The sequence below is a fragment of the Anomaloglossus baeobatrachus genome, chromosome 4 (genome assembly GCF_048569485.1).
Source record: "Anomaloglossus baeobatrachus isolate aAnoBae1 chromosome 4, aAnoBae1.hap1, whole genome shotgun sequence".
Classification (NCBI taxonomy): domain Eukaryota; kingdom Metazoa; phylum Chordata; class Amphibia; order Anura; family Aromobatidae; genus Anomaloglossus; species Anomaloglossus baeobatrachus.
This window is the reverse complement of record NC_134356.1, coordinates 455,272,138-455,290,826: the sequence shown is the minus strand read 5'-3', so window position 1 is coordinate 455,290,826 and position 18,689 is coordinate 455,272,138. Positions and strand designations below refer to the sequence as shown.

General features: G+C 49.2%; 1 protein-coding gene across 2 annotated transcripts in view; it reads left to right on the top strand.

Moving 5' to 3' along the window:
- Window positions 1-18,689, top strand: part of AP3B2 (adaptor related protein complex 3 subunit beta 2) — a 142,677-nt gene that overhangs the window by 78,960 nt on the left and 45,028 nt on the right. For both annotated transcript variants that reach the window (XM_075345651.1, XM_075345650.1), the window contains exon 11: window positions 14,884-15,070. In XM_075345651.1, coding sequence (XP_075201766.1) covers window positions 14,884-15,070 — 187 coding nt within the window. The remainder of the gene's footprint in view (window positions 1-14,883; window positions 15,071-18,689) is intronic.

Here is an 18,689-nt window from a genome sequence, read left to right as displayed (position 1 = left end):
ATAGAATAAAAAAACTTTGAATCGTGTGTTGTTAATCAAAAATAGAATTCTTTTTGTTTTTCAAAACTATTATTGAGAACATTCCTATACGGAGTTTTTTTTTTTCTTTGGCTTCATCTTTTAATTAACCAAGTGGAGTACAACATTAAAAACTGTAGGTGGACCACCGCCTTCATGGATTCTACCTGGTCCTTGTCATGGTCCTATTTTCACACACAATATATTTCATTCTTTTATTTCACTAACTCCTTTTAGTACGGTAACTTCATATGTGCGATTGCTGTATGCGATCTTTGAACATACAAACAGTACATTATGTTTGCGCTTGTATCTGAAACCTCTCAGCACGTTTTTCCCCACGTGGTCTCTGAACATTCACACTGCATATCATTTTTGCACTTACTTTCACTACACACGCAATTTCTTCTCTTTTTTTTGTTTTTGATTAAAAATACACGATTCAAAGTTTTTTTATTATATTTTTTATTTTTATCATTTAATATTTTTTATTTTTCTATTTTTGTAACATCATTTTATCATTATTATTATTACTACTAAAAACACCATAACCTTTATTATCTTCTCGTTGATTTATCTTGTTTCCTGTCTATAGAGCTGTGGATAGAACCTCCACCCAGGTTAACACTATGATCGCCTTTAGATCCCAGAGTTCTAGACTCTCTTTATTCTGTTATATTTCTAAAAATATTTTTACCTTTATTCTTTTTCTCTTTTTTGTTTTTGAAATTTTTATATTGTTACGAAATTTGAAATATTATACCTCCAGGACTTTTGTAATTGCCTTTTATTACATTATGCTTTAAATATTGTTGCCGTTATTGAACAGTTGATTATCCCGCAAGTATTTCAAATACTGCGGGCGGTCCTCTGACATCTCTTTGTGTGTGTGTATATATATACACCACTGCGCAACCAGCTCTGTCCTCACCTATTGTACCATCACCTATTCCCTGTAGACTGTGAGCCCTCGCAGGCAGGGTCCTCTCTCCTCCTATACCAGTCTGTTTTGTACTGTTAATGATTGTTGTACATATACCCTCTTTCACTTGTAAAGCGCCATGGAATAAATTGCGCTATAATAATTAATAAGATATATATATATACAGTATATATATATATTTTTTTTTTTTTGCCTCGGCAGTAGACTGTTGATTTTTCCTTTAGTCCTGATGAAGAAGACAGTGTTCTCTGAAACGCGTTGACCTGAATGAAGAATAAAGAGATGAAATAATCAACATGGTTTATTCCTGGTGATAGAACCGATCTCTCCCCCGTTACGTCTGAATCATCAATCCGGGGCTGCGGCTGTCGCCATCTTTATATGCATTTAGGAGTTGTGACTGGCACAACCCTAATAGGTGAGTGAGATTGCCCCGATTTATCTGTTACCTTACCTGGTAAGACCCTATTTCTTCATCGTTCCTTATGGGAGACCCAGACCATGGGTGTATAGCTTCTGCCTCCGGAGGACACACAAAGTACTACACTTAAAAGTGTAGCTCCTCCCTCCTAGCATATACACCCCCTGGATGACCAAATCTAGCCAGTTCAATGCTTTGTGTTCAGGAGGCACACATCACATTCATGCATTCTCATCTGATTTTCATTTTAAAGAGTTTGAAGAAAAGCGGGTCCAAGCCTGGACTCCCGGCATGTGCCTTCTCACTCCACTGTGTCGGCGGTGTTGTTAAGGTTGATTTCAAGGCTGGAGCCTTACATGCCGCGCTCCTTCGCCATCCCTCGGGCTCTGGCTTGAAGTGGGAGCCAACACGGTTCTCACTGCTTTGCAGGAGACCGGTCTCCATCCGCAGCCCTTTCAGGACCCTGCCGGACGGAGCACTCATCCCTCAGGGACCTGGCCCTGCGTCTCATAAGCTAAGTATTGAGACGTTATTGTCAGGGGGGTCCCTTGTACTTTAATGTTGGGGAGAGTGTGTTTTGTACTATTTGTGACATTTCCGGCCGGTTCTCCGGTTTTCACCAGAGAACCGCGCCGACGGTGCCTGAGCACCGGCCGCGTTCTAAAATTTAGGCCCTGGCTTCGGCTGCGGCCTAGTTTTGTTTTCACTGCCCCTGCATGTCAGTCATGCAGAGGGACAGTGCGGCGCCGCCCACCGGCCGTTCAGCTCAGGGGAAGACACTCCTCTCTGAGGAGATGTTTCCCTCCCCTGTATATCCCCTTGGCCCTCCGGTTCCCGCTCTTGGGCTATGTCCCGCCCCCCCTCCTCACTCCAGCGCCATTTTTTCAGCGTTCTCACACTGATCGGCGCTGGCTGCTGCATCTCTGCAATCTGTCTGGGGGTCCGAGCTGTGGAATCCGGAGGGCACATAAAACGGTCTGGTAAGCCACAACCTCTGGTTGTGGACTTTATTATACACTCTCTGGGGGTCATTCTGAAGGAGTGTATTCTTTACTGCAGAGCCTCCACCTCAGCAGCATGTCTCACACTAGGAGCAAGGCTGCAAGGCTGTACTCAATATGCACTGCATGTAAGCTCGTACTGCCTGAACCGAGCACATACCCTCATTGTGATGCCTGCTCTAACATGGTGGTGCCTCAGCCTGGAGTCTCCCCAGGGGTCCCTCCGGCTGCTCCGGCCCCGGTGGCTGAACCCCCGGCTTGGGTTGAAGTGTTTTCTAAATCTATCTCCCAGTCCTTCGCCGACTCCATGGGACAGCTGTCCCGGACTCTGCTGACCATGCATCAGCCCCCTTCTCAGGGTGCCTCTGCTGCTTCGGCTCGCTCTGCAGAGCTCACAGAGAATTCTTCATCTGCTCCCAGACCCCGTCCTCCTAAGAGGAGACGCAGGGACCCCTCTCCTTCCTCGTCCCGCGACTCCGATTCACGAGTCGACCCGCAGGACGAGGAGGATGTCTTTACTGGGGGCTCGGACGCTACCTCCATGTGCCCCATTGATCTGACCGAGGGTGACGCAGATGTGAGTGACTTGATTGCGTCCATTAATTCTGTACTGGACCTCAATCCGCCAGCATCAGAGGAGCAACCCTCTCTGGCAGAAAAGCACCAGTTTACCTTGCCTAAGAGAACAAGGAGTGTGTTCTTTAACCACTCCAGTTTTCAAGCCACTGTGTCCAAGCCCAGAGCCTGTCCTGACAAACGCTTTCCAAAGCGTGGTTCTGACGACCGTTATCCTTTTCCACCTGAGGTGGTCAAGGAGTGGGCTCACTCACCAAAGGTAGACCCTCCGGTGTCTAGACTCTCAGCCCGGACAGTTGTATCTGTGGCTGATGGCACCTCACTTAAGGATCCCACTGACCGCCAGGTTGACCTCCTGGCCAAGTCTGTCTATGAGGCGGCAGGGTCCTCGTTCTCCCCATCCTTTGCAGCAGTGTGGGCTCTCAAAGCCATCTCTGCTTCCCTAGAGGAGATGCATTCCCTCACTAGGGACTCTATGCCTGAATTGGTTGCCTTAACTTCCCAGGCTTCAGCCTTTTCAGCCTACGCCATGTCTGCCATGCTGGAGGCCTCTCACCGCACTGCGGTGGCCTCCGCTAATTCCCTCGCTATCCGCAGGATCTTGTGGCTTCGACAGTGGAGGGCAGATGCTTCCTCAAAGAAGTACCTTGCTGGGCTCCCATTTGCTGGGTCCAGGCTGTTCGGTGAACAACTGGATGAAATAATTAAGGAGGCTACTGGCGGGAAGAGTACTTCCTTGCCGCAGACTAAAACCAGGTAACCTGTCCAGGGCAGGAACCAATCGAGGTTTCGTTCCTTTCGTTCCTCCAACTGGTCATCCGCTAAGCCCTCGGCCTCGTCCACTAACTCAGCAAAGGACCAGAAGCCCTCCTGGCGCAAGAAGCCGCGTCCACAAAAGACCGCAGGATGTGCTGCCACCAAGGCAGCCTCCTCTTGACTATCTGGCCGAGCCAGCAACGTCCTTGGTCGGTGGCAGGCTCTCCCACTTTGGCGACGTGTGGTTTCAACACGTCTCCGATCAGTGGGTGCGGGATATCATCTCCCACGGCTACAGGATAGAATTCTCTTCCAGCCCGCCAAACAGATTTTTTCTGTCAACTCCCCCCTGCTCCAAGGCCGCCGCCTTCTCTCAGGCCGTGGCATCCTTGCAGGCCAGCGGAGTGATTGTACCGGTTCCCGCCAGGGAACGGTTCAGAGGTTTTTACTCAAATCTCTTCCTGGTCCCCAAAAAGGACGGTTCCTTCCGGCCCATCCTGGATCTCAAGCTTCTCAACAAGCATTTCTTTGTCGCTCCATTGGGAGACCCAGACAATTGGGTGTATAGCTACTGCCTCCGGAGGCCACACAAAGTATTACACTTTAAAAAGTGTAACCCCTCCCCTCTGCCTATACACCCTACCGTGCATCACGGGCCCATCAGTTTTTAGCTTTGTGTTGAAGGAGGCACACATGCAAACGAGCTCCACATTTTAGTCAGCAGCAGCTGCTGATTATATCGGATGGAAGAAAAGAGGACCCCCACGGGGCCCTCGGCATGCTCCCTTCTCACCCCACTAAGTCGGCGGTGCTGTTAAGGTCGAGGTATCCATTGCGGGTACAGAGGCTGGAGCCCACATGCCGTTTTCCTTCCCCATCCCTTAGAGGCTCTGGGAGAAGTGGGATCCTAACCGGTCACCATTCACTGGGACCGAGCTCCATCCGCAGCCCCTGGGGGAATCTGACGGACAGGAGCCTGGATATCATCAGGGACAGGGCCCTGCATCCATAAGGTACTCTGTGTCCCCTGAGGGACGACGCATGCAGCGCCTGTGTTCCAGACGCCGCAGCGGCTCCTGTGCGGTTTGTGAGACCGGGACTACCGCGCCGACCGCGCTTGTTTGCCGGCCGCGTTTTTAACTTTAGTCCCCGGCTTTTACGGCCTAGTACCATATACTCCCGCCCCCGGGCCTGCCAGTCAGGGGTAAGGGTGGGATGGCCGACTGGACGTCGGCAGTGAGGGCTGGAGCATACTTTGGTATCCTCCTCCCCCCTCACTGAGCACTGTGGGGCACTAGTTTCCCGCACTTTATTAGGCACGCCCACAGCTCCATCCTCCCCTCAGAACGCTGGCAGCCATTGTTATAATCACTGCTGCCGGTGGGGGATTTCAGAACGAGCTCCGCAGTTCTGGGAGTAGTGGGTTCCTAACCGGTCGCACTGGGACCGGGCTCCCTCCGCAGCCCCTGGGGGAATCTGACGGACAGGAGGCTGGATATCATCAGGGACAGGGCCCTGCATCCATGAGGTACTCTGTGTCCCATTAGGGACGGTGCAGGCAGCGTCGGTGTTACAGACGCCGCAGCGGCTGCTGTGGGGTTTGTGAGCCGGGACTACCGCGCCGACCGCGCCTGTTGGCCGGCCGCGCTTTTAACTTTAGTCCCCGGCTTTTGCGGCCTAGTACCAGGTACTCCCGCCCCCGGGCCTGCCAGTCAGGGGTGGGGGCGGGATGGCCGACTGGACTTCGGCAGTGAGGGCTGGAGCATGCTTTGGTATCCTCCTCCCCCCTCACTGAACACTGTGGGGCACCAGATGCCCGCACTTTATTAGGCACTCCCATGGCTCCCTCCTCCCCTCAGAACGCTGGCAGCCATTGTTATAATCTCTTCTGCCGGTGGAGGATTTCAGAATGAGCTCTGCAGCTCTGGGAGTCCCAGGCAGGGAATCTGGTGGACGCACCACCGCTTGGGGCGGTTGGTAAGCCACACCAGTTGTCAGGTGCTGGCCCCCCTTGGGTACAGAAGTGTATATATATATATATATATATATATATATATATTTTGTATACATTTTCTCTATTCGGCAGCATTATTTGCTTTTGGCTATATCTCTAAGAGGAGACAACAGCATGTCGTCCGCAGAAAGCAAGGGGGCCAAGGCACAGGCTTATTTTGCAACCTGTACCTCTTGTGCGGCTATGTTACCTGCAGGTTCCACCTACCCTCATTGTGACAATGCTCGGCCCCCGTGGCACTCACTCAGCCGGAGCCTCCGGCACTGGTGGGACCCTCGGCTCAGGTGGTACCGCCGGTTTCCACTGCACAGATGGAAGGGACAGAGTTTCCATTTTTGACTGAGAAACTCTCTGAGTCGCCTCACATTCCATGGCTCAGTCTATGGACAGATGGTCGGCTAAGATACTAGAAGCTTGGCAGTCCAGACCGGTAACACAGGGCTAGGGCACTGTGAGTTCATCGCCCCCAGGCCCCTCTCGGTCGGTACAGCAAAGGGCTCCTGGGGTGGCACCCAGATCCCACGGTGAGAACTCCGACACGGACCGCAGCCTCAGACAGGCTAAGCGGGCTTGCTGGGAACCTTCCCCGACTTCATCACGCGGTTCGGGGTCTCAGCATGAGGACTCTCTGGAGGATGAAGCGGAGGTCGCAGCTCAGGGCTCTGATCCTGACGTTGCTCTCATTCTGGATACACCTGAAGGGGACGCCATAGTAAATGACCTTATAGCATCCATCAACCAGGTGCTAGATCTTTCTCCCCCAACTCCACCTATAGAGGAGTCGGCTTCGCAGCAGGAGAAACACCAGTTTAGGTTTCCCAAACGTACACGGAGTGCGTTTTTCGATCACTCTAACTTCAGAGATGCTGTCCAGAAGCACAGAGCATTTCCGGACAAGCGCTTTACTAAGCGCCTTAATGACACACGTTACCCTTTCCCCCCTGACGTAGTTAAGGGTTGGGTTCAGTGTCCCAAGGTAGATCCTCCAGTCTCTAGACTGGCGGCTAGATCCGTAGTAGCAGTGGCAGATGGTTCATCGCTCAAGGATGCCACTGACAGGCAAATAGAGCTCCTGATGAAATCCATCTATGAAGCCATAGGCGCGTCTTTTGCTCCGGCCTTTGCAGCCGTGTGGGCACTCCAAGCTATCTCAGCCTGTCTGTCTGAGATTAATACGGTCACACGTACCTCTGCTCCGCAAGTTGTGTCTTTGACTTCTCAGGCGTCAGCCTTCTTGTCCTACGCCATGAACGCCGTCCTGGACTCTGCGAGCCGTACAGCGGTAGCATCCGCCAATTCGGTGGCAGTTCGCAGGGCCATGTGGCTACGCTAATGGAATGCAGAATCTGCTTCCAAGAAGTTCTTAACCGGTTTGCCATTTTCTGGCGACCGTTTGTTTGGCGAGCAATTGGACGAAATTATTAAACAATCCAAGGGAAAGGACTCGTCCTTACCCCAGTCCAAACCAAACAGACCTCAGCAACGAAAAATACAATCGAGGTTTCGGTCCTTTCGGCCCTCAGCCAAGTCCCGTTCCTCCACGTCCAACAGGTCAGAGAAGGGCCAGAAGGACTCTTCTGCATGGCGGTCTAAGTCAGAGACATTCTGTCTCACGGTTACAGGATAGAGCTCAGTTCTCGTCCTCCGACTCGTTTCTTCAGATCATCTCCGCCCCACGAGCGAGCCGATGCAAACTTGTTCGGGGTGCCAAAAAGGGACGGATCATTCCGTCCCGTTCTGGACCTCAAACTGCTCAGCGGACACGTCAGAACCAGACGGTTCCGGATGGAATCTCTCCGCTCTGTCATCGTCTCGATGTCCCAAGGAGACTTCATAGCATCAATCGACAGGGATGCTTATCTCCAGGTGCCGATTGCACCAGAGCATCAACGCTTCCTGCGTTTCGCCATAGGGGACGAACACTTTCAGTTCGTGGCACTGTCTTTCGGCCTGGCGACGGCCCCACGGGTCTTCACCAAGGTGACGGCATCAGTGGTGGCGGTCCTACACTCTCAGGGCCACTCGGTGATCTCTTACTTAGGCGATCTCCTAGTCAAGGCATCCTCCCGGGTGGCATGTCAACACTGCCTGACCATTACTCTGGAGACTCTCCAGAGGTTCGGGTGGATCATCAATTTCCCAAACTCAAAATTGACACCGACCCAATCACTGACTTACCTCGGGATGGAGTTTCATACTCTCTCAGCGATAGTGAAGCTTACGCTGGACAAACAGCGTTCGCTGCAGACAGGGGTGCACTCTCTCATTCGGGTCCAGTCACACCACTTGAGACGTCTCATGCACTTCCTAGGGAAGATGGTGGCAGCAATGGAGGCAGTTCCCTTTGCGCAGTTTCATCTGCGTCCAACTCAAGGGGACATTCTCCGCAAATGAGACAGGAGGTCGACGTCCCTAGACAGGAACGTCTCTCTTTCACTGACAGGCAAAACCTCTCTTCAGTGGTGGCTTCCTCCCACTTCTTTGTCGAAAGGAAAATCCGTCCGGCCCCCATCCTGGGCGGTGGTCACGACGGACGCGAGTCTGTCAGGGTGGGGAGCGGTCTTCCTCCACCACAGGGCTCAGAGAGACTGGACTCCGACAGAGTCCTCCCTTCAGATCAATGTTCTGGAGATGAGGGCAGTGTATCTAGCCCTAAAGGCGTTCCAGAGGTGGCTGGACGGCAGGCAGATCCGAATACAGTCGGACAACGCCACGGCGGTCGTGTGCATCAACCACCAGCACAGAGCGCTGGCGGCGGACGCATTAGTTCAGGACTGGTCGCAGTTTCGACTGCCTTATGTATTTCCTCCTCTGGCACTGCTGCCCAGAGTTTTACGCAAGATCAGGTCCGTCTGCCGCCGCGCCATCCTCGTCGCTCCGGACTGGCCGAGGAGGTCGTGGTACCCGGATATGTGGCACCTCACGGTGGGTCAACCGTGGGCACTCCCAGACCGACCAGATATGCTGTCTCAAGGGCCATTTTTCCATCTGAATTCTGCGGCCCTCAACCTAACTGTGTGGCCATTGAGTCCTGGCTCTTAGCGTCCTCAGGGTTATCTCTATCACGCCCTTCGCAGAAGGTGGCCTTCCTAGTGGCAGTCACATCACTTCGGAGAGTGTCTGAGCTGGCAGCACTGTCATGCAAAGCCCCCTTCCTGGTGTTTCACCAGGATAAGGTGGTTCTGCGTCCGGTCTCGGAATTCTACCTAAGGTGGGATCTCTTTTTCATCTCAATCAGGATATCTCCTTACCTTTTTTGACCCACATCCAGTTCACCAATGTGAAAAGGATTTGCACTTGTTAGATCTCGTGAGAGCACTCCGGCTCTACATTTCGCGCACGGCGCCCCTGCGCCGTTCTGATGCGCTCTTTGTCCTTGTCGCTGGCCAGCGTAAGGGGTCGCAGGCTTCCAAGTCAACCTTGGCTCGGTGGATCAAGGAACTGATTCTTGAAGCCTACCGCTCTTCTGGACTTCCGATTCCTTTAGGGCTGAAAGCCCATTCTATCAGAGCCGTAGGTACATCCTGGGCATGGCGGCACCAGGCTACGGCTCAGCAGGTGTGTCAGGCGGCTACCTTGTCGAGTCTGCACACTTTCACGAAACACTTTCACGAAACACTATCAGGTGCATGCCTATGCTGCGGCAGATGCCAGCCTAGGTAGGCGAGTCCTTCAGGCGGCGGTTGCCCACCTGTAAGAGGGGGCCGTTTTTTCGGCTCTTTTTATCGAGGTATTCTTTTACCCACCCAGGGATTGCTTTTGGACATCCCAATTGTCTGGGTCTCCCAATGGAGCGACAAAGAAGAAGGGAATTTTGTTTACTTACCGTAAATTCCTTTTCTTCTAGCTCCTATTGGGAGACCCAGCACCCGCCCCTGTTCCCTTCGGGCTGTTGTTCTTTTGTGTACACATGTTGTTCATGTTGAATTGTTCTTTTGGTTCATGGTTTCAGTTCTCCGAACATCCTTCGGATTGAATTTACCTTAGACCAATTTATATAGTTTCCTCCTTCCTGCTTTGGCACCAAAACTGATGGGCCCGTGATGCACGGGAGGGTGTATAGGCAGAGGGGAGGGGTTACACTTTTTAAAGTGTAATACTTTGTGTGGCCTCCGGAGGCAGTAGCTATACACCCAATTGTCTGGGTCTCCCAATAGGAGCTAGAAGAAAAGGAATTTACGGTAAGTAAACAAAATTCCCTTCGTTCAGGTGCGGCACTTTCGCATGGAGTCTCTGCGATCAGTCATTGCCTCAATGACCCAAGGAGATTTCCTGGCATCCATCGACATCAGAGATGCCTATCTGCATGTGCCAATTGCAGTTTCACACCAGCGTTGGCTACGTTTTGCAGTCGGAGAGGAACATTTCCAATTCGTGGCTCTCCCCTTCGGGTTAGCCACGGCCCCTCGAGTATTTACCAAGGTCATGGCAGCAGTGGTTGCGGTTCTGCACCTCCAGGGGTTGGCAGTGACTCCTTACCTGGACGACCTTCTTGTCAAGGCTTCATCCAGCGTAGACTGTCAGCGGAGTGTCTCGCTCACTCTCGCCACTCTTGTCCAATTCGGGTGGCTTGTCAATCTGCCCAAGTCCACTTTGACCCCGACCCAAGAACTCACGTACCTGGGGATGCAATTCGAGACTCTGCCGGCACTTGTCAAGCTGCCCTTAGTCAAACAGCAGTCCCTCCATCTGGCGGTGCGCTCTCTGTTGAGGCCCCGCCGTCATTCCATCAGGCACCTCATGCAGGTGCTGGGTCAGATGGTGGCGTCAATGGAAGCGGTTCCCTTTGCCCAGTTCCATCTGCGTCCTCTGCAGCTGGACATTCTCCGCTGTTGGGACAAGCGGCCTTCTTCCTTACACAGGTTGGTGGCTCTGTCGCCACAGACCAGGAGCTCTCTTCAGTGGTGGCTTCGGCCCCTCTCTCTGTCTCAGGAACGTTCCTTTCTGGCCCCGTCCTGGGTGATCCTCACCACGGATGCCAGTCTAACCGGCTGGGGAGCAGTATTTCTCCACAACCGAGCACAGGGCACTTGGACTCCGTCCGAATCAGCCCTCTCGATCAATGTGCTGGAAATCAGAGCTGTGCTCTTAGCTCTCGTAGCCTTTCACCATTTGTTGGCGGGCAAGCACATTCGAGTCCAGTCAGACAACGCGACAGCAGTTGCCTACATCAATCACCAGGGCGGGACTCGCAGCCGCCTGGCAATGTTGGAGGTTCAACGCATCCTTCAGTGGACGGAGGACTCCAAGTCCACCATATCCGCAGTCCACATCCCAGGCGTAGAAAACTGGGAGGCAGATTATCTCAGCCATCAAACCGTGGACAACGGCGAGTGGGCTCTGCATCCGGCAGTGTTCCGGTCGATCTGCCGCAAGTGGGGAACTCCGGAAGTGGATCTAATGGCATCCCGGCACAACAACAAGGTTCCGGTTTACGTGGCTCGCTCCCACGATCCTCAGGGCTTTGCAGCGGACGCGCTGGTTCAGGATTGGTCCCAGTTCCGTCTGTCTTACGTGTTTCCCCCTCTAGTTCTCTTGCCCAGAGTCCTGCGCAAGATCAGAATGGAGGGCCGTCGGGTCATCCTCATTGCTCCAGACAGGCCCAGGCGCGCTTGGTACCCAGACCTGCTCCATCTGTTCGTAGAGGTGCCGTGGCATCTCCCGGACCGCCCAGACCTTCTCTCACAAGGTCCGTTTTTCCGCCAGAATTCTGCGGCTCTCAGATTGACGGCGTGGCTCTTGAGTCCTGGATCCTGACGGCTTCCGGCATTCCCCCCGAAGTCATCTCCACTATGACTCAGGCTCGGAAGTCTTCCTCGGCAAAAATTTACCACAGGACTTGGAGAATTTTCCTGTCCTGGTGTCGTTCTTCCGGCCACACCCCTTGGCCTTTTGCCCTGCCGACCCTTCTGTCCTTCCTACAGTCTGGTCTGCGGCTAGGACTATCCCTCAATTCTCTCAAGGGACAGGTCTCGGCCCTGTCAGTGTTGTTCCAGCTGCGTATCGCCCGGCTGGCTCAGGTGCGCACCTTCATGCAGGGCGCATCTCACATCATTCCACCTTACCGGCGACCTCTGGATCCCTGGGACCTTAATCTGGTCCTCACGGCCTTGCAGAAACCCCCTTTTGAGCCACTTAGGGAGGTTTCTTTGTCTCGTCTTTGACAGAAAGTGGTCTTTCTAGTGGCCATAACTTCCCTCAGGAGAGTCTCTGATTTGGCTGTGCTCTCCTCTGAGTCACCTTTTTTGGTTTTTCACCAAGATAAGGTGGTTCTTCGTCCGTCTCCGGACTTTCTTCCGAAGGTGGTATCTCCTTTCCACCTTAACCAGGATATTTCCCTGCCTTCCTTTTGTCCGGCTCCTGTTCATCGCTTTGAAAAAGCGTTGCATACTCTGGATCTGGTGCGGGCGCTCTGGATCTATGTGTCTCGCACCGCTGCTCTTAGGCGGTGCACCTCTCTCTTTGTGCTGACCACTGGTCAGCGTAAGGGCCTCTCGGCTTCTAAGCCGACTCTGGCTCGCTGGATTAGATTGGCCATTTCCAATGCCTACCAGTGTTCTCAAGTGCCTCCCCCGCCGGGGATCAAGGCACACTCGACCAGAGCTGTCGGTGCCTCTTGGGCTTTCAGGCACCAGGCTACGGCTCAGCAGGTCTGTCAGGCTGCCACTTGGTCCAGTCTGCATACCTTTTTGAAGCACTACCAAGTGCATGCTCATGCTTCGGCAGATGCGAGCTTGGGCAGACGCATCCTTCAGGCGGCTGTCGCCCACTTGTGAAGTTAGGTTTCGCCTACTTCTCAGTTTTCTGTTTATTCCCACCCATGGACTGCTTTGGAACGTCCCATGGTCTGGGTCTCCCATAAGGAACGATGAAGAAAAAGAGAATTTTGTTTACTTACCGTAAATTCTTTTTCTTATAGTTCCGACATGGGAGACCCAGCACCCTCCCTGTTGCCTGTTGGCAGTTTTCTTGTTCCGTGTGTTTTCACCGGCTGTTGTTGTAGTCAGAGGTTCCGGTTGTTCCGGGTTTTGCTCTATCTCTACTTATGGGTGGATGTCCTCCTTCAGCTTTTGCACTAAACTGGCTAGATTTGGTCATCCAGGGGGTGTATATGCTAGGAGGGAGGAGCTACACTTTTAAGTGTAGTACTTTGTGTGTCCTCCGGAGGCAGAAGCTATACACCCATGGTCTGGGTCTCCCATGTCGGAACTATAAGAAAAAGAATTTACGGTAAGTAAACAAAATTCTCTTTTTTGCGATTCTATCCACAGTAATTCCTACGTATCCTACAGTCATACATATCAATTTTTCTTGCGGATACACTGAGTTTTATGTTTATAATTTTTACAATAGACTTGTATGAGAACTTTTGTTAAAGCTAAATACCAGGAGGTATCAAAAACAAAGCAGCTTTACTGAAAGCATGACATACCTAATAATGCAAATAAAATAATGGCACAAGCTTCTTATATATTTTAATTTTTGATGATGGCTTTCATATTCTGGTGTTTTATTTTTATTTCTAGTTTAGCTAGTTGGACTGTTATTAGGTATTATCGCCTATATCTTAGTAATAATAATTACATTTTGGTTACTTAGTCTGTGTACTGGAAAAAAAATTAACTTTTAATTATGTTATTTGTTTATTCTGTTAAGAAAGAATTCAATAAAAATGATATATGTTAAAAAAAGAAAGCATCATATACCAAGAAGAGACAAAAAAAAGCAGCATAATATACCCGATAAAAGCCCATATAGAAAAACGCAATGAAAGAAATGTAAGTCATTTACATAATAGAGACAGAAATTCTGCAACATCTAACACTCACCAAAGCTCATCATGGGAATGTACCCTACAGATTGTTTCCCCAGATCTTCCAATGAACAGTCTAAATTGTTGTGGCTCCATCCTTCCCTTTTTGTGGCACCCTGTGCCCTTTCTATACTAAGAGATTACTGCTACAGTAAGACTGGCAGCAATAAAATTACATTCTTCCTTGTTGAATTGTGAGACGTCATCCCAGAAACCAGTTTGGGAGGCACTGCTTATGAATCTTCTCTGTTTCCAGTCTATGGGGCGAAGACTGGAGTTATGCACGCCAGTCCTAATGAAGGGTTCAAAGGAGTACGATGTGCCAAATTTATTAGGAGAATTACTCCATTTAAAGGGAACCAATCACCAGGATTTTTGTATATAAGCTAAAGCCAGTGCTATACTGGCACTATCAGGCTGATTCTCTACATACCTGTAGTGGTCAGCTCCGATGTTTAGGTTTTGAAACCCAAGAAAGTAAAGTTTATAAAATTAGCTGCTTGTTGAGTGACAGGAGCAAAGAAGCAGATAATATATTCATAGTTATCCCCCTCCCCCTGTTAGAATTAGCATAAGCATTATACAAACAATTCACTTTGTCTCTTGCAGGACCTGTGTGAGGTCATACCCATGTGACCTGGTATCCAGCTTTGTCGGCTGAGGCCCCGCCCCTTCTGGTCACATGGGTTTGACCCAACACAGGTCCTTCAAGAGACAAAATGAATTGTTTGTATAATTATGCTAATTCTAACAGGGGGAGGGGATAACTATGAATATATTATCTGCTCCTCAGCTGCTGTCACTCAACAAGCCACTAATTTTATAAACTTTACTTTCTTAGATTTCAAAACCTAAACATCCGAGCTGACCGCTAATGGTATGTATAGAATCAGCCTGATAGTGTCAGTATAGCACTGGCTTTAGCTTATATAAGAAAATCCTGGTGATTGCTTCCCTTTAATGAATTTGGTGCACCTTATCAGTGACATGTGCGTCACCAAAAATATTACTCCAGACAGGGACTAACTACAGAAGCATATCTGGCGTGAAAAATACCAATACTATTGCTAAACTTAATGAACGGGCATAGCCTCACCCTATTCTGCCCTGGTTCCTCCTCTACGCCTCCCATTTTGGTGGAGCGTCTTCAAACTGACATGAAAACTCCAAATTTTTTTTCGCAGCCCCGCCTTCCCCAAAATTATGAATATTCAAAACATTTTTTTTCTAGCATAAAATCTTTGATAAATCAGGACCAATGTGTTGTTTGAAACTAGTAGCCTATTATCATGTTGGTGTTTGTCCTAATTAAACTATTAACCCGAACATATATGTTCTTAGACGAAGCTTCTCACTCAGTATGTTCTGAATCTGGCCAAGTATGACCAAAATTATGACATCAGAGACAGAACAAGATTCATTCGCCAGTTGATTGTACCCACGGAAAAAAGCGGAGCACTTAGCAAGCATGCCAAGAAGCTCTTTCTGGCCCAAAAACCTGCACCTATTTTGGAGTCTCCATTTAAAGGTATTATTTCAATGTTTAACTTATTAGATGGAAATGTCGTTCATTATAATTTGTATACAGTCACATACCCGGCCACCAGCGTATCATAATGAGTTCCAGTAGTAGACCACCAATCATTTGCTGTTTATAATAATTCGTCAGATTTTATTCACAATAAAAGCAATCAGAATTTATTATGTAATCTGTTTAGCATACATAAAAAAATTAAATGTATGCTTAAAACAGAATATTGTCTTTTTCAAGAAACAACATTATTAAAACAAGCTGTTATTATGAACATACTGTATTTTTACATCACTTGTCAGCTTTACTGTATAGACTGAGACAGAACGAGAAGAGTCATGTAGTTTTAAATAGAGGGTGGGAGAGTAAAGGGTGCTTTACACGCAATGACATCGCTAACGAGATGTCGTTGGGGTCACGGAATTCGTGATGCACATCCGGCCTCGTTAGCAACGTTGTTGCATGTGAAACATACGAACGACCGCTAACGATCAAAAATTCTCAACTAATCGTTGACACGTCGTTCTAATCCCAAATATCGTTGCTGTTGCAGGACGCAGGTTGTTTGTCGTTCCTGAGGCAGCACACATTGCTACGTGTGACACCCCAGGAATGAGGAACAACACCGTACCTGCGTCCTCCGGCAAAGAGGTGGTCATCACTTTCTTTCGGCTGCTCTCCGCCCCTCCACTTCTATTGGATGGCTGCCATGTGGCGTCGCTGTGACGCCGCACAAACCGCCCCCTTAGAAAGGAGGCGGTTCGCCGGCCACAGTGACGTCGCTAGGCAGGTAAGTACGTGTGACGGGTCCTAGCGTTGTTGTGCGCCACGGGCAACGATTTGCCCGTGACGTACAACCGACGGGGGCGGGTGCTTTCACCAGCGACATCGCTAGCGATGTCGCTGTGTGTAAAGCAGCCTTAAATGTTGTACTGCATGAGGCCGTGAAAGGCAGGATAGAAAGTTTACACACAGAGGCATCTTGCATGGTTTCTAGGAAAGAGGCTATAATCTATCACTTTCTGGAGACTGTTGTATATATTCATATGTGGCGGTTTTGCAGCTTTTTTTTCTGCAGAAAGAAAGTTGTGTTTTACAGTGAGTGAGTGCCATCAATAGTTATGAGAGTTCAGAAATCTCATGCACATGTTTGTTTTTTTATTGTTGGTGAATAAAACTAACTTTATTAAGCATGTAAGGCTATGTTCACATGTCCTGTAGTCATCCATTAGAACAGATCCGTTGGGAAACTGATTTCTGCCTGATCCGTTTTTTGAACATGGGAGTCTATGGACAACGGATCCGTTAACGGCTTGCTATTTAGCCATCCATTATGCTTGCATTTGTAATTGATCCGTTGTTTTCTTAATGGATCTGTTTCAAATGGACGATAAATAGCAATCCGTTAACGGACTCCTTGTCCATGGACTTCACATGTTAAAAATTGATCTGGACAACATCCGTTAATTAACAACAGACAAAAAAAGTTGTGTTTGCACAATATTTTTGCAAACAGATATCTAATGGATCCATGGTAATGGATGATTACAGGACATGTGAACTTAGCCTAATGTAGACAAATCACGCATACAATCCACACCAAAAAAACACAGGAAATAAATGCGCAAACCCCCCCCCATAAAAACGCAGCATAATCCACATTTTGAATGCAGCGTTTTTACTGCCAAGAAAACAGGTTTTATCACAAATAAATGCTGTAAATACGCTGTGTGTGAACATGGCCTATATTATTTTCTCATTTATGGCTGCTTGAAGAAAGCACGTACTCCCTACTGCTCTGTATATACAGGAAACCTCCCATAAGGCTGCCTGTTTCACCGCCTGTTTTACTGATGTGTAAAAAATGACAATGTCCCTCCGTGTGCCGTGATTCACGGCATACGGTGGTTGTCCATGTGCAATCCGTGATACGTGATCCGTACTCCATGATTGCACATGGACATTACTCACCTGTCTCGTTCCTGCTCTCCATGGTGCTGAAGTCTCCAGCTCTGCAGCATCCGCCCACCGCTCTCTGCAGCTACTTCCGGGTCGGCTCTGGCTGCATTCATGTATATGCATGAGCCTCCCAGGAAGCTGCAGAGATCACAGGCTGCACAGAGCATCGCTGGAAAGGTGAGTTGAAAATGATATTTTTTTTTTTCTTATATGTCCGTGTTTTTCTGGTACGTGTTTCACGGATCACACCATAGTGTTAAAAACTGATATGTCTCCGTGCGGCAAACACGGACACGCGTGTACGCCGCATGGAGACACGGTCAGTGAAAAATCACTTATGTGTGCGCAGACCCATTGATTATAATGGGTCTGCGTATGTCAGTGATTCTGGTACGTATAAAAACTAGCACATACGTACCAGAATCACTGACGTCTGAAACAGGCCTTAAGGCCGCTTTACACACTGCGATATTGGTACCGATATCGCCAGCGTGCGTACCCGCCCTCATCGGTTGTGCGACACAGGTCAATCACTGCCCGTGTCGCACAACATCGCCCGGACCCGTCACACGGACTTACCTTCCCTGCGATGTCGCTGTGACCGGCGAACCGCCTCCTTTCTAAGGGGGCGGTTCGTTCAGCGTGACAGCAGCGTCACGGAACCGCCACCCAGTAGAAGCGGAGGGGCAGAGATGAGCGGGACGTAACATCCCGCCCACCTCCTTTCTTCCTCATTGCCGGCGGCCGCAGGTAAGGTGAGCTTCCTCGTTCCTGCGGTGTAACACGGAGCGATGTGTGCTGCCGCAGGAATGAGGAACAACTTCGTTACTGCTGCAGTAACGATATTTGAGAATGGACCCCCATGTCACCGATGAGCGATTTTGCACGTTTTTGTGACGATGCAAAATCGCTCATAGGTGTCACATGCAACAGCATCGCTAAAGCGACCGGATGTGCGTCACCAATTCCGTGAGCCCAACGAGATCACTTGAGCGATGTCGTAGCGTGTAAAGCCCGCTTTAGTAAGGGGTTTAGAAATGTAAAAATAAGTACAATATTAAATTAACATAGAACAAACAAATCATTTCTCTTCAGAAGAAAAGTCATAACTAAAATGAAAACTAAGTTAAACTAAAATTAAATATATAAGACATTAATTTTATCCACATGATTTGTTTCAAATGTTTCAGTATTTTTTTTTTTTTTTTTACTATCTGCATAGAAATTGTAAAAGGGAAGTTGAAAGTAGAAGTTAGTTTTGCTTTGGCTTTATACAATTTAACATTTGTGGGTACAGGAATAATTTTATGCATATAAGCTTTGAGTGTCATCACGGCTGCCTCCCTGTATTGCAATATGGAGAGGAGCAGTAGTGTTAGACTGTGCTAATGCCTGTAATAGATATCAGCTTACCGCTATCTGCACTGTATTCTAACGTTCTGAACCGTACGATATGTTGCAGGTGAGTAGATTTTTTTTTTTTTTTCATTTTTACCCCCCTAGTGATTTGTATAACCCAATAGAGCAATAATGACATCTGCATTAATACTTGTAAGTTAGAAGTTCTGTTAAAAGTTATCCTCCATCTTTACAGTGTGTCCACCCATATCTTGTCCACTGCCATTAACTTGAGAACTGCTGCAGCTATAGGCATAGA